At 51.7% G+C, this 20,651-nt stretch overlaps 4 protein-coding genes across 5 annotated transcripts; 2 read left to right on the plus strand and 2 right to left on the minus strand.

The window, feature by feature from the left end:
- The first annotated feature begins 26 nt into the window (after positions 1 to 26).
- On the plus strand, positions 27 to 3,854 carry LOC6601125 (glycerol kinase). The gene is made up of 3 exons (XM_002026018.2): positions 27 to 431; positions 2,319 to 3,449; positions 3,502 to 3,854. The coding sequence occupies exons 1-3, from the start codon at positions 180 to 182 to the stop codon at positions 3,715 to 3,717; spliced, it is 1,599 nt and encodes a 532-aa protein (XP_002026054.2). The 5' UTR covers positions 27 to 179; the 3' UTR covers positions 3,718 to 3,854.
- Positions 445 to 2,055, minus strand: LOC6601126 (nitrilase and fragile histidine triad fusion protein NitFhit). Its single transcript, XM_002026019.2, has one exon. The coding sequence runs from the start codon at positions 1,947 to 1,949 to the stop codon at positions 552 to 554; it is 1,398 nt and encodes a 465-aa protein (XP_002026055.2). The 5' UTR covers positions 1,950 to 2,055; the 3' UTR covers positions 445 to 551.
- LOC6601107 (BTB/POZ domain-containing protein 10) lies at positions 3,802 to 5,916 on the minus strand. 2 transcript variants are annotated; one of them, XM_026991635.1, is made up of 5 exons: positions 5,846 to 5,916; positions 4,913 to 5,676; positions 4,604 to 4,801; positions 4,177 to 4,494; positions 3,802 to 4,119 (listed from the first exon to the last, which is right to left on the minus strand). In XM_026991635.1, the coding sequence occupies exons 2-5, from the start codon at positions 5,571 to 5,573 to the stop codon at positions 3,929 to 3,931; spliced, it is 1,368 nt and encodes a 455-aa protein (XP_026847436.1). In that variant the 5' UTR covers positions 5,574 to 5,676; positions 5,846 to 5,916; the 3' UTR covers positions 3,802 to 3,928. The 2 variants fall into 2 exon arrangements, with proteins under 2 accessions (XP_026847436.1, XP_002026053.1); XM_002026017.2 differs by having other exon boundaries at positions 4,913 to 5,870.
- A 732-nt stretch (positions 5,917 to 6,648) lies between these two features.
- LOC6601128 (PHD finger protein rhinoceros) lies at positions 6,649 to 19,066 on the plus strand. The gene is made up of 8 exons (XM_026991440.1): positions 6,649 to 6,681; positions 7,189 to 7,525; positions 7,686 to 8,274; positions 8,416 to 8,610; positions 8,731 to 8,947; positions 9,017 to 9,206; positions 9,300 to 9,919; positions 10,010 to 19,066. The coding sequence occupies exons 3-8, from the start codon at positions 7,790 to 7,792 to the stop codon at positions 18,419 to 18,421; spliced, it is 10,119 nt and encodes a 3,372-aa protein (XP_026847241.1). The 5' UTR covers positions 6,649 to 6,681; positions 7,189 to 7,525; positions 7,686 to 7,789; the 3' UTR covers positions 18,422 to 19,066.
- The last annotated feature ends 1,585 nt before the right edge of the window (positions 19,067 to 20,651 follow it).

Here is a 20,651-nt window from a genome sequence, read left to right on the forward strand (position 1 = left end):
CACCATTGTCGATAAGAAACGAGAGGGCTCGACGGCCTTATCACTCGCAATCAGCTTGACAAATATTGTGAGAATTCCAATAATTCTTAGCTTCAGTGTTGAAAGCAAACTGGAAAGAGCAACGTTTAAACATTATTATTGTTGAATTCTGGACTCTGAACATCTAGTCGAACGTTCAAATGGAAACTCCAAGTGATACAGCTGTTGTAGGCCCGTTTGTGGGAGCCATTGATGAGGGCACCACCTCGGCCCGCTTCATAATATTCCGCGCTGGCACTGACGACATTGTCTGCTACCATCAGATCGAGGTGCCCTCTATATTCCAGAAGGAGGGCTGGTGTGAGCAAGATCCCATGGTTATAGTGAACACCGTTAACGAGTGCATCGCAGGAGCTACCAAGAAGCTTACCTCTCTCGGTGGACAAATCAAGGTGAGACGAGATCTGAAGGTTCAGCTAAGGTCAATAGAGCAACATGTCTTTATTTCCGTCTGGGATATTTTTATAAGTATGTGACAAGGTAATTACAGTGCATATCTATTCAAACACTTGTTAGCTATCGCTCAGATAGGTACGGTAAACCTGAGCCTCATCAATCCTCTCTTGTAGTGTGCGCGGTGGCTTGCTTTCGGTGCAATCCTCCAGCTTCACATAGATCTGATCGTTGTGACCAAAATCTCCTTTGCGACGCGGCATGACATGGAAGTGGACATGGGGAACGGTCTGCCCGGCTTGGGCACCATCCTGCACAGTGACTGTGGCCGATGTGGTTTGATAGATCTTCTCCAGCAGCCGCTGGACCATGCAAACAGTGGCGAACATGTCTGTGATCTCGGCACAATCGAGTCCGCACAAACGCGGGGTTACTCGCTTGGTAGACACCAAGACGTGACCCTCGACCACGCAACGCAGATTGGTAAATGCAAAGCAGTGCTCCGATTCGTAGAAAATGGTTCGTTTGTCCACCATGTGCTCCGCAAAGGCACGATCCGTGTCGGGTTCCCTGCTACGAATGTTGTAAGCCGTCAAGCTATAAAGATCATTGCGGCGATGCTCGAAGCAGGGCATGCTCTGATAAAGCGAGTCAAGAGTGGAAAGGTCTATTTTGGCTGTGCCTATATCCAAATCCTTTTCACCGCCGCAATCGGCCAAGACCTTTCCCCAGGGACTGATGATCATGCTGTGACCCCAGCTTTGTCGCTTCTGATTATGCCATCCTTGTTGGGCTGCGGCGATCACGAAACACTGCGTCTCAATTGCCCTGGCACGCAGAAGAATCTCCCAATGCGCTTTGCCTGTAGCATAGGTAAAGGCAGCTGGATACGTTAGAATTTGGGCTCCCAACTTCCTTAGCAAGACAGCCGGCTCAGCAAAACGAAGATCGTAACAAATCTGTAGACCAACTTGGCCGGCAGGGGTTGCCACTGGCCTTTCCAAACGCTCCCCAGGTGACACTGTATCTGATTCGCGTAGCCGTACTTCCTTTGTGGTGGCATCAAACAAGTGCATCTTGCGGTAGACGCCAGCCAGCTCGCCCTTCGCGCTGACCAGAACATGGGCATTGTAGATTTTCCCCTGATCGTTCAATTCGTGTATGCCCCCGAGGGAGAGCCATATCTGGTGGCACCTGGCCAGTTCTTTGTATTCTGCCACTAGCTTCCCATCCAGCCTTTCTGCCAGCTCGATTGTCTGGGTGCGGCTTTCGCCCACAAAGTCGCAGCATTCGGGAAGAAAGAGCATTTGTGCGTTCTCAGATTTGGCTTTCTTTATCAGTTCCTTCACCTGGTTTAGATTCCAGACCTTGTCGTTGGTGGAGCGCATCTGCCCCACGGCAATGGTCGCACTTTGACCGTTTATAATTTTTTCCCTTCCGCTCGCCATTTTACGTAGTTGTTGCTGTCGATTTTGGCTGGAAATACTTTGACGGATAATTTTGACTAAGGTTGACATTGAAGACCGGTGACCGGGAGAGAGTGTCCGGAATTTTTGCTGGTTACGTCGCTCAATTAGATTTCTTATCGCCTCTAATGTTTACTGTTGTTTACTGCAGCGTTTCCGTTCCATTGGTAATGGCTAAAGGGGCAAGTGTCAGTGTGTACACACCCATGAAAAATGAGAAACAGCTGTTCTTGTTTTATTATTACTTACATATATTTTCATATAAATTTATAAATGCTTTCTTATTCAACAATAATGACGACGTTAGGCGACCTCTTAACCTTTCAACAATGTTGTGCCGATAGGGAGACATTGCTTAGATATAGAATTAAACCATTTTAAAACTTAAAAGATGCCCATACATGTATATGTACATTTTAGGATATCATCACGATTGGAATAACGAACCAGCGGGAGTCTACCGTAATTTGGGACCGGAACACAGGCCAACCCTTGGCTAACGCTATAATATGGCTGGACAATCGCACTACGAGTACAGTAGAGGAGCTCCTGGAGGCCATTCCCAACAATGCCAGAAATATCAACTACCTGCGCCCCCTCTGTGGATTGCCGCTCTCTCCGTACTTCTCGGGAGTAAAGCTGCGTTGGCTACGGGACAATGTCCCGACGGTCAAGGCGGCAATGGACAGTGGAGTGGCAATGTTTGGAACCATCGACACTTGGCTGATGTATAACCTAACGGGTGGCAAGAATGGCGGTGTCCACAAGACGGACGTGACCAACGCTTCGCGAACGATGCTGATGAATATTGAAACCCTTCAGTGGGATCCCAATCTGCTGAAATTCTTTGGGCTACCCAAGACCATCTTGCCAGAGATTTGTTCCAGCGCAGAGTTTTATGGCAGCTTAGCGCAGGGCGTTCTCAAGGGGACAAGTATAACTGCGGACTTGGGGGATCAGCAAGCAGCGCTCGTCGGACAACAGTGTCTTTCTAAAGGTCAGGCCAAGGCCACGTATGGCACTGGTTGCTTTCTGCTCTATAACACGGGACCGTCCATTGTGCACTCCCAGCACGGACTGCTAACGACAGTGGGCTATCAATTGGGACGGAAGGCCACTCCGTACTACGCTTTGGAAGGGAGTGTGTCCATAGCTGGAGCTGCTTTTAATTGGCTGCGCGACAACATTGGTCTTATTCAAAACTCCGGGCAGATCGAGGCTATGGCTGCCACAGTGGATAACTCTTTGGATGTCTACTTTGTGCCGGCCTTTAACGGATTGTACGCTCCTTACTGGAATCAAGATGCCAGGGGCGTCATATGTGGGTTGAGTGAGGAGACCACCAGTGAACATATTGTCCGCGCCACACTGGAGGCGGTCTGCTTTCAGGTCCGCGATATTCTCGACTCTATGCACAAGGATTGCAAGATCCCACTGGCCAAGCTGATGGTCGATGGGGGCATGACGGTTAACAACCTGTTCCTGCAGCTGCAGTCGGATTTAGTCGGAATTCATGTGCTTAGGGCCAAGATAGCAGAGACAACAGCGCTGGTTAGTGTTAACACACCTTTCGATAATGCTTCTTTAACCACTCAAATTTCAGGGCGCAGCAATGGCAGCGTACAAGGCTGTCGAGAATCGGTATTCCATGGAGGCTCCCCTTTCCAAATCAGGACCCAGGGAACCTGTCAAGCCGACGATAGGTTCTACTGAACGCAATCTTCGCTACCAAAAATGGAAAATGGCCATTGATCGATCCCTGAACTGGGAGACCTCCACTCTGCCCCAGGGCGAGCGTGAGGCTTTTGATGGAGCGTAAGCGACTCGACTCAAACACTGGCAAGAGAACCAACGGGAAGATTTAGATTAGCACCTGCAATTGTCCTAAAGTAGAGTCTTCTGCTTTCGTCTTTTTAGTTTTATTGCATATAAAAGTGTTGATGAAAAATGTAAAAAGGGGTCTCTGTGCGTCGCTGCTTTCTGGCAGTGTTTTATCCTTCGGTTACCGGATTTCGGTCTGGCCCGGTCGCTCACACATTCTCATCCACGATGCCAGCAGCAACAGCTGCGACTGCTTGTTCCAAATCGTTGAGCATCACAACCCCACCGGCTGCCTCGTCCACGGCGACCACTGCAGCGGCACCAACTGCAGGCACGGGTGCAAGCTCTGCATTGTTTGGGTTCGGATTGACCACAGCAATTGGCGGAATAGGATTTCCACCTGCAAAGGAAGTGGATTTGTAGGAAGCGGTGGCTTTCCTCGGTGACTTTTACGAACTTGCATCCAATTCTAAGGGAGGATCGGCGTTTGCTTCTGCGAGATTCGTAACGGATTTCGATTTGACGCACTGGAAATCGACATGACGACTCTTAGCTTCCTCCTTCTCCCAGGACATGTGGATGAAGGGGCGTTGGACATAGCTATAAATGACCTCGGCTCGCCCGCCTGGACGTCGCCGAATCTTCTCCTTGTGTGTAGGATAACCTTCTATGCCGCACCGGATCTTCTTCAGGCCCCGATCCTTCATGACCTGCTTGGCCACATCCCGGTTCTCGATGTACTTAAAGAAGCGATGCATGGCTGTGCTGTGAACGGCTGAAGTAGGGATTTATAGGGTGTTATAGTTATACGAATTGATAGCCTCTAATATCAGTTAAAAGTGAAAATTGGATTCGGGACTAGTCCCCAATTGATAGATACATACTTTGGCAATACTCCTCGCCCATTTGGGGTGGAAATTCCTCATCCCAGTCGACCATGTCGTCTTCGAGAAGCACAACCACATGACACTCGCGATCACCGCGCTGTGCTGAGGCCACCATCAATGGCAGTATAAGATCTTCGAGAAACAGCTCAAACTGCTGGCGCGCTCCTTCATTGCTGAGCTCGTGAAGAAGACCTCCTTTTTGTCGAACATAACAGAAGGCATGTTAGAGAGAAATGAAGCAAAGAGCAGAGATGGCCACAACTGAGGTTCGCCCGTGGAGGAGCATTTTGCCTATAACATACTCACTTAGGTTCTGGCAGCGCACGGTAGTGGCGTCGAAGGGTATCAGCAGATAATCACAGGCTTCCTTCAGCTCGGGAACAGAAACAGTCGGGGGACAGCGGATCACGCCGCTTTTGTAGTACTCCAATATTGCTCGAAACACTAAATGCGAGATGCCGTCTGCAACGTCGTATTCGCCTCGCTCATTGGGGTGGACAAACTGAAAGCCTGAACCGAACATGGTGCCCAGCATGGTGGTGGGATGAGCAGTGAGCAGAGATTGCTCCACCGTAAAGCGGACTCCATCCACTAGCATTGAAATGCGCTCTGGCGGCACAACCAGGCGCCCTACAGCTCCCCCCGACGCCGCTGCTTGGCCGCTTGTTGAGGCTCCTCCTGGGGACTTGCCATCGTGCTTGGGTACGGCTCCTCCGCTGGACATTGTGTGTTGAGATTTATTCAGAGGGCGTTGCAGCCGGGAGCGATTCTTCGAGATGCGCCTTCTCCGCTCCTCGGCGGCCTCGTCAGAGTTCTCTTCAATGCTGCTGCTGTCGCTGCTATATGTGTCTTGTTGCTGGAGCTGGTGCTGGTGCTGGTGCTGATGCTGTTGTTGCTGTGGCTGCTTGTTAACGCTGGTGTTGTTGCTATTGCTACTACTACTATTGGAATTGGGAGTTGTTGACATTTTTGTCGTGTTTCTTTTGCGCCTCGTCGCAAAAGCTAGCTCCGATTAACCGCACCACTTCGATAGACTTTAAATGGATACAAAGAAGGGCGTTGCGTTCGTTCTATGGTGCAAAAACAAAAAATACGAATGTCACTACGGGTACAGCGGAGCCTGCGCAAACACAAATGCTTTCTTTTCTGAATAGAAAAACATCTCCACTCCACTGCTTGTCTTGCTTATCAGCCAACTTTTCTCGCTGACATTGATTCTTCAATAGTCCTCTAAATTACCTCCGGTCCCAAAGCTAGATTTGTGCGATTATTGCCCTTTACACATATGCATATGCATACATATATGCAATATATACATAATATACACTCATTAACTTAAGTATTGGTACAGCAATAGCTTTTCCGTTTACTGATACTTTTAGAGCTTTTCAATCGCGAATTTAAGGAGACTATTAATTTTATTCGATCAATTAATCAATCTTCTTTAAGATGGGCTAATTTTTGAAAGACTATGACTTGCATGACTTTTAAAATAGATTAAATAAAAAAAGTTCGTTCTCAAAGTCGAAAATTGAATTTTGCTACATGGCAACTACACAGAGATGTCGTGGTCAGTTTATCGGCAAAAGGCCCGTGGAGATGGCACGGTGTGTAACGTAGAGAGGGGATCATGAATTGGCATTCGATAGGGTGGGTGGTAATAAGCAGAAAATCCATGAAATTATTGGGCTTTTGTATTAATTGTTCGGTGCTTCTCAAAAAATAAATGAAACCGTTTATTAACATTGGTGCCACGATATATTTGTTGTCGATTTGTGCTACATAGATTTCGCGCTTAACAGCACACTGTAATGTACCAAGTATGACCACACTCGATAAGTTTTCAAATGCAACCCTGTGTATACGCAAAGATGGAGTCGAAAATTTATAATGGCGACAAATCTGTGAAAATCTTGTAAATAATCATAAAAATTGCATTGTCCCCAAAAATGCAAATGCAATAACGTGAAACGTGAGTGTAAAATAAATGCTACGTAAAATTGGTTGAACCTGTGCTGTTTTCGCACAGTAACAAGTGCCTCGCGTGTGTGTCTGCGGCGGCAAAAAACCCAAATGTAAAAATATATAACAAAATTCAGTTCACATAGGCCAATACAAAAGTAGTGATACATGTGTTTAATTTATTGTATCAGGAACCGTGGTACAAACTATCCCATCTAAAGTGTGCCATCATCAATAACAAATGCTTTTGTGACAATAAAAAGGGGGAAAAAGTGCAAAAAAAACCTATGATTGCTTACAGGCAGAAGAGAGGAAGAGGAGGATGGTTGGCTGCCAAGTAGAAGCTGATAAATGCAACACGCGCGCCACCTGCTTGCCTCCCGCTCGCACTCATAGACAGAGTAAGCGCGCCCTTAAAACGAGCGTGCTGTGTGGGAGCGAGAAGGCGTGAGTGCGTGTCATAGCAGCTAAACAATATCCGATAGCTTAAGCGTTTTTCTATATTTTTTGTGTATTTTTGGTGTAAAGGATGGACAAAAAATGGTTAAATCCTTATTAATAGGCAGAGCCTACTTGCAAAAAACCTAAAATTTTAATGTCTTTATATTTCTGAACATCAGACGAGCAGCATAAGCGTGGCAATTATCTGAATAAATTAAGCAAAACACAAACACAGAAACGCACAAAGTGTGTGCAAAACAACGAACAAAACAAACCGAAGCAAAAGAACGGGACGGGAGAAGACAAGCGGAGCGGGAATAAGATAACTCGCCTGTAGAGGAGTGCTGAGCACACAGGACTGCAAAGTGGCGTCGCTACTGAAGATTAGGGCTGGGGCAGCAGCGGCGTCCATGTCCAAGGGGCGGCACAACAATAACCACTATTGCACCACTACCAGGAGAGCGCAGCAACAGCAGCAGCCGGTGTGGTGTCGCCAACTGTGGCCTTAAGCATGTAGTAAGTGCAGGAAGTGCTTTTGCAATGATCGAATTCCAATTGAACTCTCCAATCTATCTCTCTCTCTCTCTCTCTTTCTCTCCCTCGCTCTCTCCATCTCTCTCTCTCTCTGTCTCTGTCTCTCTCTCTCTCATCCTTCCTTTGAATTGGAATCACTCAGGTCTTGAAGCAAGAACCCGTTCTCTTACCAAGCACAAGATACGAGGGAGAAGAAGTAAATCAAAACAGCAGAAACACACAAAACCAACTCGACACCAATGAAAAATGTCACAAAGAGGTAAGCGCGGTAATCAACATCATCATCAGTCGCATCATCCGCCGCCGCAGCAACAACAGCGTAAGGATGTTGAGCCGCAGCCGCCCCCCACCAAACGGCGTAAAGGTAGACCGCCCAATGGGGCAACAACAGCAGCGGCAGCAATAGCAGCAGCAGCGGCAGCAGCAGCAGCGGCGGCAGCGGGAACAGCAACAGGAGGAGATCGAGTTCCAGTTATACCATCGAGTAACAGCAAAAATGAGGTGGAACAGGAGCTGGATATTGGTGGAGGAGGAAGTGGACTACTTGGAGCCGCCAGCAGCAGCAGCAGCATTACCAAATCCAAGTCAACGAAGCTGGCCAAGTCGTCTAGTAAAAGCAAGTCTCAGGGGGCGAGTTCGAGCAGCTCCTGGCAGGCACGGTCCGTGGCAGACATTAAAATGTCGAGCATCTACAATCGCAGCTCAACGGAGGCCCCAGCTGAACTTTACCGGTAAGTAGTCGACGAAAGATGAAAGGTGAAAGGTGAAAGGCAGTGGCTCTGCATCAGCTTCTGCCTCTGCCTCTGCCTCTGGTTCTGCTTTGAATTTGAATCTCTCTAAAAAGCTCCGTTCTCTTCCCATCCTATTTGCAGCAAGGATCTCATTAGCGCAATGAAATTGCCAGACTCGGAGCCATTGGCCAACTATGAGTATTTAGTTGTTGCGGATCAATGGAAGCAGGAGTGGGAGAAGGGCGTACAAGTACCTGTCAACCCCGACTCTCTTCCCGAGCCATGCGTTTACGTTCTGCCCGAGCCAATTGTGTCCCCAGCCCACGACTTTAAGCTGTGAGTGCTAAGATCCTTGATCCACCAATTCCACCAGTCCCCACCAATCCTACTAATCCCAATTTGACCCTGAAATTGACCTTGGAAGTTATACTAACTCTCTCCCTATCTAATTTGTAGTCCGAAAAATCGCTATCTGCGCATTACCAAAGACGAGCACTATTCGCCGGAGCTGCATTGCCTGACGAATGTCGTTGCCTTGGCGGAGAACACCTGTGCCTACGACATAGATCCCATTGACGAGGCCTGGCTGCGTCTCTACAATAGCGATCGTGCCCAATGCGGTGCTTTCCACATAAACGAGACGCAGTTCGAGCGCGTCATTGAGGAGCTGGAGGTGAGTGTTCCCTCAGAGTGTTCCCTACCCTTCGAAACAGTTCTTCATTTGAGGGTGAATTTTCGTCAGGTTCGTTGCTGGGAGCAGATTCAGGTCATTCTTAAGCAAGAGGAAGGCTTGGGCATCGAGTTCGATGAGAACGTCATCTGCGATGTTTGCCGGTCCCCCGACTCCGAGGAGGCCAACGAAATGGTATTCTGTGATAATTGCAATATCTGTGTGCATCAGGCTTGTTACGGCATTACAGCAATCCCATCAGGTGAGCAGCGTCGGCGACAGCGACAGCGAAGCATCTCCTAGGCCTTAGTGCATAGTCCACAACATTTAATTTGTGTTTGCCCTTGTTTTGCAGGTCAATGGCTATGTCGCACCTGCTCCATGGGCATAACGCCTGACTGCGTGCTCTGTCCGAACAAGGCTGGTGCCATGAAGTCCAACAAATCGGGCAAGCACTGGGCACACGTCTCCTGCGCCCTGTGGATACCAGAAGTCAGCATTGGATGTGTGGATCGCATGGAGCCCATAACAAAAATCTCAAGCATTCCTCAATCGCGTTGGTCTCTGGTCTGCGTGCTCTGCCGCAAGCGCGTGGGCAGCTGCATCCAGTGCTCGGTGAAGCCCTGCAAAACAGCCTACCATGTGACCTGCGCATTCCAGCACGGCTTGGAGATGCGGGCCATCATCGAAGAGGGCAATGCCGAAGATGGCGTCAAGTTGCGTTCCTATTGCCAGAAGCACAGCATGAGCAAGGGCAAGAAGGAGAACGCTGGCGGTGCAAGTGGGGGAGGCAGTGCCTCGGTCACGAGTTCCATGCACAAAGCGAACAAGTACGCCACGGGCACAGGCGACGGAGCAAACGAGGGCAGCAGTGCGTGCGGCAAGACAGGAGAGGATCAACGCAGGCGTAAGAATCATCGAAAGAACGACATGACCTCCGAGGAGCGTAACCAGGCAAGAGCTCAGCGTCTACAGGTATGTGAAATCGATGATCGATCGGTGAATATCGATCGTTACGCTTTGTTACGCATGTTTCCATGAATTCCCTTTGCTTTTCATTCTCAGGAGGTGGAGGCGGAGTTCGACAAGCATGTGAACATCAATGACATCAGCTGTCATCTGTTCGATGTGGACGACGATGCCATTGTGGCCATATACAATTACTGGAAGCTGAAGCGGAAGTCGCGCCACAATCGGGAGCTGATACCGCCCAAGTCCGAGGACGTGGAGATGATAGCCCGCAAGCAGGAGCAGCAGGACTTGGAGAACCACAAGCTGGTGGTTCACTTGCGGCAGGATCTGGAGCGAGTTCGCAATCTCTGCTACATGGTTAGCCGGAGGGAGAAGCTGTCGCGCTCCCTCTTCAAGCTACGCGAGCAGGTCTTCTACAAGCAGCTGGGAGTGCTCGACGAGACGCGCCTGGACAAGCAGCAGCAGAAGCAGGACGATAAGCAGCGCCCCGCCTTGGACATGGACGCTGTCATCTATGCCAACGATGGGCCCACGTTGTACGATCGCTTCTACAGCTCGGCTGGAGGACAAACTGTGCCGGCACAGTACCAGAATCTGGAGTACGTCCTCGAGCAGCTCATGGGCAAGCTACAGAGTGGCAAGCAGGGGCGTGGACGTGCCTCCCAGTCCCCCAACAAGCGTAAGCAGGTGGCCAAAGCTTCCCCCACCAAGAAGCTCAACAATGGCGCCATTACCTCCCGCACATCTTCTCCAGAGAAGCCGGCAGCGATGGGCAAGGTGCCATCCACATCCACATCCACCGCCACCGCTGCCAAAGTGCGGGGTGCGCCGCCTGGGAAGCCGCCTGCAGGGAGGCGTGCCTCGAAGAGCGGCGCGGCGACGGGGACGTCGACCCACAATAAAACCCAATCGCAATCGCATTCCCACATCCGGAGCAGTGCGTCCTCCCATACGTCAAGCGGCAGTTCATCATCGGGTGATTCCAGCTCGCCGAACGGCACCAGCAGCTCCGACAGTTCCTCTGCAAGCGATTCGGGCAGTGAGAGCGGAAGCTCAAGCGCACCCAGCGGAATCTCAAGGCGAAAATCCACCACAGGGAGTCCTCTCAAAAAGCAAAGCTACGCCCGCTCCGTGGAGCAGCGACAGAAGCAGCGCCAGCGGCGTCAGAGTGAGGCGGCTGCGGGTGCGTCTGCGGCGTCTCCGAACTCAAGATCTGCCACCAGCTCCAGCGAAGATGAGGATGAGCAGCAGAGGCGGCGGCAGGAGCCGGAGCGTGAGCGAGAGCGAGACGGCCGCGGACGTGGAGCAATATACAACAAAACAGTACCTAACAGAACCCAGCCAACTAAGTCAAAGCAGAGCACTCAAGCAGATGCAGGATCAGGCGCAGGAACAGGAACAGGAGCCGCAGTCGAAACGGGTGCGAGAAGAAAACTGTCTACTAACACACGAGGACTGGCTCAGATGCACAAAGATGCCGAGGAGAGCTTGTCGAGCGATGAAAGTGAAGAGCTGCTGCCTCTGAAGAACGAACGGCAACGCGAGGCCGCCTTATCGTCGGGACTGGCGGCGTCTGGCCCGACCACCGGAGGCCGCAAGATGGGGCAACACATTTACTCCGACTCGGAGAGTAGCTCCTCCTCCAACGAGAAGGAGCTGGAAGAAATAACCGCTGTCGAGAGCAACGTCAGCGACTCGCAGAACCAGCAGACGATACGAACGAAGGCGGCCATGAAGGAGTTTGTGCCAGGGACAGCTGCGACAACGACTCAATCAGCCTCGAGTGCCACAGCCGCTGCCAGCAAATTCACAAAATCCACAAAGGAGGCAAAAGAAGGAGCCAGCAGTTGCAAGGCGAACTCCAACGCCAAGTTGCCATATCCAGCGGATCTTCTGGTGGTTCCACAGCGCCAGGCGGCCAAGAAGGCATCCGAAAACATGCGCTCCACGAATCTCGCCGCAACGCTGCAGCCAGATGCCGCGGATAGAATGCGGGAGCCGGAAAGCCACCCGGCCACCACGATTGCCAAGAACAAGCTGAAGGACTCTGGCTCGAAGCAAGCGACGGAGGCGGACAAATTCGGAGGTGGAGACAAGGTGCGATCCAAAGAGCAGTCCAAGTCCACGGCGAAGTCGGCTGGAGAAGCGATAGTGGAACGTGGAAAGCGTGGCAGACCGCCCAAGGTGCCGAGAGAGCCCCCTGCCCCCTCCACCAGCAGCACCGAAAAAGAGAAACCACCTCCGCCTGCCGAAGCAAAGTCCACTGCTCCTGCCGCAAAGCCTACCGCGGCCAAGACCAGTTTTGCTGTCTCCTATGTGCCGCAGCGTCAGGCAGCCAAGAAGGCGGCGGAACAGCTGAAAAGCAGCAAGCCCCTTCAGGACACCACCTTCTCCACTGCGAACGAGTCTGCAGAGAAGGAGCCAGCGGCGACGACAGCGACAACGACGGGGATGACTACGTTAGGAGTAGCCACGAGTTCGCCGGCAAAGCCCTCGAGAAGAACTTCGCTGAAGGAAGCACCGAACACTCCAAAGGAAAGTTCTGCTAACCGAAGAAAGTCCAAGGAGGAGGCGGCAGCGGCAGCGAAAACGACAACACCGATCAAGCGTCGGATTGCGGCACCCAATCTGTCCAGCTCCAGCTCCGGGGACAGTGATAGCTCCAGTTCCTCCAGCAGCTCGGGGAGCAGCTCGAGCAGTGGCAGTGGCAGTGACTCCGATAGCGACTCGCAGGCCAGCGATGCAGAGAAACCAAGGCAAGCAGGCAAGGAGCCAGCTCCAAGCGCTGCTGCACCGTGCAGTACCGTGTCCTCCAATGTGCCAAAGCGTTCACCGCGCAAATCTGTGGACAAGCCTACAGCATCGGCAGCAGCCGCAGCAGCAGCCGCCGCAACTCCCGCGCCGCCCCCGCCTCCACAGCCTCTAACTGCAAGGACACGTCAGAACTCCACCAACAAATCGCCAAAGAGAGTACCCCAAAAGTCAGTGGCAACTGTTGACATTCAGGACGATGCCCAAAGCGCCCCCAAAACGCACTCCCATCGACGTCAATCCTCTCCAGACGAGGGATCGAAGCAAGTCCAGTCGGAGCAAATCACCAAAAGAGCAACACGTGGCTCCAAGTCCCGCCCTCCCTCGCCAGTAGTCAAGTCATCGCCAGAGAAACAGACCGCCCGACGAAAGTCCCGAGCCGACGAGTCCCCCAAAAAGCTACCAAACCTGGAGCACGAAATCAACCAGAGGAAGGCGGCCAGCGGAAAAGCTACCAGCGCGTTGGACAAGATGCTGGACAAGAAGCAGCAGCAAATCAACAATTCCACGCCAGCGTCGCCGCCCAGAAAGTCACTCACACCCACGCCTACGCCGCCTCCAGCTCGTTCGCCGCTGCCGGAGAAGCTCCAGCGGGAGCCCGAGCCAGTCGTCGAGCCCGAGGTGGAGACAGAGATAGAGCCCGCAACGGAGGCTGGGGAATTGCCCATGGATATTGATGAGGAGCTCACCACCGCTCCAACGCACACGCAGCTATCGGCCAACGCCAGCAAATTGGCGGACATCATTGACGACGAGCGACCGCCTGCCGCTCCACTTCCTGCCTCGCCCACACCCACGCCCACCTCCAACGACGAGCTGTCGGATGCCGGCAGTGATCTCAGCGAGCGGTGTCGCAGTCGCTGGCGCTCGAGGCGTAGGAGGAGGAGACGCAGCCACGAGCCAGACGAAGAGCACACCCATCACACGCAGCACCTCCTGAACGAGATGGAAATGGCCCGCGAGTTGGAGGAGGAGAGGAAGAACGAGCTGTTGGCGAATGCCAGTAAGTATTCGGCGTCAACGTCGTCTCCAGCAGTGACGGTTATCCCACCCGATCCCCCGGAAATCATTGAATTGGATTCGAACTCGGCAAACTCGGGAGGAGATCAGCAGCAGCAGCAGCAACAGCAGCAGCCGTTGCCACAACAGTTGATGGTACACTCGCCCTCAAGCGAGGTAGCCTCTACCATTCAGCAGCAGCAGCAGCCCCCGCCTTCGCATCAGACCTTAATCGACCAGTTGCCTGTGGAACACATGGCCCCAGTGCTGACAACCGGTCCAGCGGCCCCTTGTGTCCTAGAGCCGATTGTGGACACCATTCTAGAGATGGAGGACAGCAAATTTGCGAATAACTTTGCCTCGAGCCTAGCCAGCGTCCTGAATCCACCCAATCCCGGGCAGATGAGTCTCCTTGGATCGAGCCTGGACAGAGGCGAGCAGATCTCCGAGGAGGATAGTATCCAGGCCACACGAAATCTCCTGGAGAAATTGCGCAAGACCAAGCGGAAGGCCCAGGACGACTGCTGCTCGAAGGAAGCCGTTGACTTGTTGCCTCCAACGCCAGCCATACCGTCAGTGTTCCCCTTCCACAATGCTGCTGACCCCGAGGATATTATTCACGCCCAGAAGGAGCAGCAGCAGCAACAACAGCAGCAACAGCAGCAGCAGCAGCAGCAGCAACAACAGCAGCAGCAGCAACAAAGCTGTCTGTATGGCAACTCCTCGGGACCGAACTCTGTGGCTTCCCTGACGATCAAGGATTCGCCGATGACAGCCAACAGTGGAAGCTATGCCAACAGCTTAACGAACACTCCGAATGCCACGCCCACGAACGCCACAATGGGCAACAATCTGGGAGCAAGCGGTGGCTACCAGGTGAACTTTGGCAACTCCCAGCAGGCGCCGCCCCTGAGCTGCTTCCTTGAGAAGTCGCCCCACCAGAAGGGAGGCTGTCCGCTCTCCAACAACGGCGGAGCAGTCCCGGGGGCCACTCCAGACTTTGTGGACCTGGCTGCGGCGGCCGTGAAGAATAGTCTCGGAAGCTACCAAGCCGGAGCACCGGTTACGGCCCAGTCCGGGGCAGGAAGCAACAGCAACAAGCTCAGCGACTACGACGAGAACACCCGCATGCAGTCGCCCTTCGGCAGGATGCAGCGCTGGAACGAAAACGATCTCATAGCAGCGCGGCGCAGCAGCTCCCCCAGCTCTGTCTCGGAGTCCAACGACCAGCCGCCAGCAACTGTGGCTGCCCGCAACATATCGCAGCTGGAGGGATGCAAGACCTTCTTCAACAGCTACGCCAGTGGCAATGGTGGCGGCGGGAGTGCTGTCAATCCCACAGCCCCCTACAGTCATGCTCCCCTGGTCAATGGCATTGACGGCATGTCCATGTTCAGCAACGCAGCGGCTCCGCAGCAACAAACGACGCCGACCCACCAGCAGCAACAGCAACAGCAACAGCAGCAGCAGCAGCAGCAGAGGACGCCGAATAGTCAATTCAACGGAGGAATCTATCCGCAGCTGGCGGTGATGATGCACACTCAGTCAACGACAACGGAATCGACTCCGAGCTTGTACGGCAATGGTGGAGTGGGCGTGGTGCCTGGTGTTGGTGTGGGTGTGGGAGCTGTGCCGACAACACTACCACTGGCACCGCCACCACAAGCACCCCAGTACTCCGGGACGCCGTACACGACGCCCAGCCTGGGAATGCTGCCCGTTCAGCAGCAGCCTGTTGTTCCGCCCGTGCAAGTTTCGACTACCCCGAACCATCAGTTTGCCCTGGCCTCGCCGGTAGACGGAAAGATTCCCGCCTACCCTGCCCATCCGGCTCACCCAGCCCATCCCGCCCATCCTGCCCATCCTGCTCATCCAGCTCAACTGCTTAGCAGTTGCGTGGAGGCAGCGGTTGTGTCGATGATGCCGCCAACGACACCGGTGGCCGTGGCAGCCAAAGAGTCGCCAAACAAGAGGAGCAGCGCCAACAGCGGGAGTGCAGCGAAGAAGCAGCCAAACAAATCCCCACAACTGCCGCAGGGGAAATCTCCTGGAAAGTCGCCCAGGCAACCCGTGCAGCCGCAGCCGCCGACGCCTCCTGCGCCCGCTCCGGCCGTGGCTCTGCCGCCATCCAAGTACGATCCACTGACACACACGATTCAGGGCAAGCCCCGACAACGCGCCCCGAGGGGAAGTGGCGGCTCCGGGGCTCCTGGTAGAGGCAGGGGACGAGGCAGAGGACGAGGTCGCGGGGCAGGGGCTGCCAGTGGAATGGCCTTGCCCCTTCCGCCGCCCATGTCGGATTACGGAAGCAACACGCACATAGTCAACAACCTGGTGGGCACGCCCTTCGAGTTCAACAACTACGACGACGACATCACGGGACCAGGAGTGGAGAATCTGCAGTCGCTGAGGGATCGGCGCAGAAGCTTCGAGCTGCGAACACCACGAGGACAGCCCAAGCCCACGCCAGCGCCCACTGCAGCGACGACAACGAATCCGCTGCTGCATCCCGTGCTGCCAGGGCCCGTGGACATGAGGACCTACAATCTCGGATTTGAGGCTCCGCATAGCACGGCCTCCCAGGAGGCCTACCAGAACAACCTCCTGGGAGCCTTCGACTCCGGCACCGCTGACCAAACGCTGAGCGAGTTCGACGAGGAAGATGAACGCCAGTTCCAGTCGGCCCTCAGGGCAACAGGGACTGGCACCTCGCCCAGCAAGCACCCAGCGGTTTCAGCAGCGCCAGTCGCTCCTGCTCCAGCTCCAGCTGCAAACTCTCAACCGCCCGCGAACCTGCTCCTGCACTCGACAGAGGCCAATCAGATGGCACCCAGTGTCGCTGCCACAGGAGGCGCCACCCACCTGATGGAGGGATCGTTGGTTGAGGCTTCCCTAGAGGCAACCTCGGAGGAGGTCTCAATAGACTCGGACACGACGATTATGAACAGCAAAACGTCCATTTGCGATGCCCGCAACCAGCTGAAGCTGAAGATCAAGAGCCCCTTGGCGTACTCCGGGGAGCACTACGGCGCGATGGCGAACAGCCTGAGCAGCAGCTTGAGCCTCTCCAGCAGCACTCTGGTGCAGTCCTCGAGTGCTGTGCAAACCACAGTGTCCACCTCCACGGTGGTCAGTGCTTCCTCCGTGGGGAGCGGCAACTCGCGACGAATGCGAAAGAAGGAGCTGCTCAGCCTGTACGTGGTGCAGAAAGACAACCTCAACGACGACAGCTCCTGCGGGCTTCCTGCGGCCTCCGACAGCCTTCCCCTGGGCCCCGACTTCTTGCGCAAGTCTGAGGAGGAGGAGGATGTGTCCACCGGCAATGGCAACGGGTCCAAGAGGTTCAAGAAGAACTCCAGCAGCAGGGAACTGCGCGCTCTCGACGCCAATTCAGTGCTGGTGGAGGACCAACAGCTCGCAGGTGCTTCGGGCGGCGGAGCAGGAACGGCGTCTGGCGATGGAAGACGTCGCAGCGCGTGCAGCTCGGGAAGCAACAACGACAACAACGGCAAGACCGGCGCGGCCACCAGTGCAGGTAAGCGTCGAGGACGGAGCAAGACCCTCGAGAGCAGCGAAGACGATCATCAGACGCCCAAGCTGAAGATTAAGATCCGGGGCTTGTCGGGCAGCGAGGCAGTCGCGTCTGCGGGCATTTCCAATGCGGGCGACAGCAAGAGCTACAGCTATGAGATGACCCGCAGGGCCTGTCCTCCCAAGAAGCGCCTGACCAGCAACTACAGCACACCCACGCTGGAGGAGATCAAGAGGGACTCCATGAACTATCGTAAGAAAGTCATGCAGGACTTTGACAAGGGCGAGGAGAACAACAAGCAGGATAGCTCCGGCCTACCTCTAGATGGGGAAGCCCTGATGCCGCAGCCTCCCAGCAAGCGGCCCAAGTCGTCAAAGCCGAAGAAGGACAAAAAGGAGAAGAAACGTCAAAAGCAGAAGCAGCTGATCTTGAACAGTAGCTCAGCCACCACCACGATGACCACCACGTTGATTGAGAACACGGCCAGTGCCTCTCCAGGCGATAAGCCAAAGCTGATCTTACGAATCAACAAGCGCAAGACCGAGACGTCGACGAAAATCACGTGCTTGGAGCAGCCGCCGGTTAACGAGGCACCGCTGCGCCTGAAGATAGCTAGAAACTTGTCGGGAGGAGGCTATATCATCGGCGCTAAGGCTGAAAAGAAGGAAGATCCGCCACCGGATCCCCCACCAGATCCAAACCAGCCGAATGTGTCTCCAGCTAACGAGCTGCCGCTGATGGCTCCTCTCGGGGAGACATCGCCCCAAGGGCTGCTTCTCAACAGCTTTACGCCGCATTCCCAGAATGCGAATGCCTCCCCAGCGCTGCTGGGCAAGGACAGCGGAACACCGTCGCCGCCCTGTTTGGTAATCGACTCCAGCAAGAGTGCCGATGTGCATGACTCCACCTCGCTGCCGGAGAGCGGCGTGGCTGCCATGGGTGTGCCTGTCTCCCTGGTAGGTGCCACCACTCCGTTGTGCGTGAACGTTGGGAACTATGAGAACAGCAACAACTCGTTGCCATCGGCCAGCGGCACCGGGTCGGCATCCAGTAACTCCTGCAACAGCAATTCGAACAACAACAACAATAACGGCAGCGGAGGAGGCGCAGCCAGCGGAGGCGGCAGTTTGCTTCCATTGAAAAAAGACTGTGAGGTTAGATGATAATCATAAAAGAGCGAGAGAATCGCTTACACGTGTGTGTTTTCTATCAGTTCCATTCATTTCATTTTCTCCTTGTGTCCCTTTGTGTGATTCCTCTGCCCCTGGCACTGGCCCTGCCCCTTGTGTTGTAAATGAGCATTAGTTTCCTCTCCTCCCGTTCCCTTCCACGCCCCTCGCAAACATTAAATTGTACAGTTAGTTTGTAAGCCTCCTTCCTCCCTTCTACCCTACCCCTCTACTCCTTTACTCCTTTAGTCCTCTGTCTGTAACACGTTTGTTGTAATCGCATGAGCGTAAACAAGATATTATCAATATATAGATCCATGTCTATATATATATATATATATGATGATGATGATACCAATACATATATATATATATAGCATTATGTATACTAAGGCCTCACTGCAGGAAACAAGTAAAGCTAATTGTACATTTTTTAGTAAAAGCAGATTATACTTTTAAGGTTTTGTAAATTTCTGTATTAAAGTTAAAAAACAAAACGCAAATCGCAAAACGCAAAACGCAAGAGAATGTGTAACCTATAAATCCAAAAATGCTCTCGGTTTAGGTTTACGAATGCCTCCATTCACCCAAAAATCCTTCCACTCCTACTCACTCAAATGATCGATAAAACCAAGCATATGCATATATATATATATATATATTTATATATATATATATATATATACACATATTCTAAAAACTATTTATTAATAACTATTTAATTCAAAAGTGCGTAAAATAATCGTAAAATATTAGCAAAACAAAAAAACTGTTAAAAGCGTGCAAAAGTAACAAAAAAAAAACAACAACAAATGTAGCCTATAGTCATTAATTGTAGTTCTTAGCGAAAATCAAAGTCGGTAGGTAGTCCCTGACCGCAATCTAAGTGCATATAACTCCCCTTCCTCATCCCTCAGCCCAGCCTATACCTATACCCCTATACCTGGGATCCGCGCGTAACAGCCTTCTGCTGGTTTCACACGGGCCACCTGACGGTGCAGTAACTGCATCGCCTCTTGAAAGATGCAGTCATTGCATGTCAACGTCCAAATTATACCCTTATACCTATACCTATACCTATACCTATACCTATACCTATACCTATACCTAGAGAGATGAACAAGAAATTAACAATTTATTATCCTACCCAATTCAAGGGTAATGTTTGTATTTTAGAATGTAAGAGTGCGACGCGACGTATCGAAAAGAAACTCCAAATGAAATAGTTTCTTTTAGTTTTTTTTTTCATCGTTTTATAAGTGTAAAAGCAATAGTAACATAGGCAAAAGTACACTGGCTTTCTATAAGCAAAGGTCTGTTGCTAGAGCCAAGTCATGAACACACACACACACACACACACACACACGCGCCCAAACACACAAAACAAAAAACAAAAAACAAAGAAAAAAATCGCTTTTAAACCCAAGGAGGCGCTCTCACCATCTTGGAGATATTTACCCGATGTGATTGCATTCCAGATTTCAGTTCAGGACCTCAAAGACTATCAAGTCCCCATAGAATTTTAGAATTTTAGAAACTCCACTCCTAATCGCCATAGGGTCGTTGTGCATGCTACTGTATTTCTATTTCTGTTCACTCAATTACCTATTGACTTAATCACATTGGGCGTGGTGCCTCCATTGAACGGAACAAGTTCTCCAGAATACATTAAAGAAACAAATGCAACAAATATTAATTCCAAAATATTGGGAAAAAGAAAAACCCACAAGAAGGCATAGGAAATAATTCAAATTGTGCAAAGAATAAATTTAATACAGAGTAATAATTGCAAGAGTAAATTTAAAAGTTTTCGATAATTATGTAATTGTAAATAAGTGTGTGCGAGAAATGTTTTTAATTATTATTATTACGTTTAATCTAATTATTAATTAATGATTATGATTATTAATTTTAATTCTAGTTCTTAGCAAAAATTTAATAAAAGCAAAAAAGCCTTATTTAAAAACAAAACTAATAAACACTGCACAATATTTTTATTCCCTTCTGTAGTCGGTTCTATTAGACACTTGTAGATAGTCAAGCCAATCAATACCTTTGATGATCGACGTGTGTACTACTACTAATGTACTAATTCTTCCCAGATCCCGCAGTAAAAGAACGAACATTTGTCAATTAGAGCGAAAGCCAAAAGCCAAAAGCCCAAAGCCAAAAGCCATGGTGTTCTTCGAATTAATTTGGCTTTTATGATGACTTTATGATGAAT

Source organism: Drosophila persimilis, unplaced genomic scaffold, assembly GCF_003286085.1.
Source record: "Drosophila persimilis strain 14011-0111.01,24,50 unplaced genomic scaffold, DperRS2 tig00000676-arrow-arrow-pilon, whole genome shotgun sequence".
NCBI lineage: Eukaryota > Metazoa > Arthropoda > Insecta > Diptera > Drosophilidae > Drosophila > Drosophila persimilis.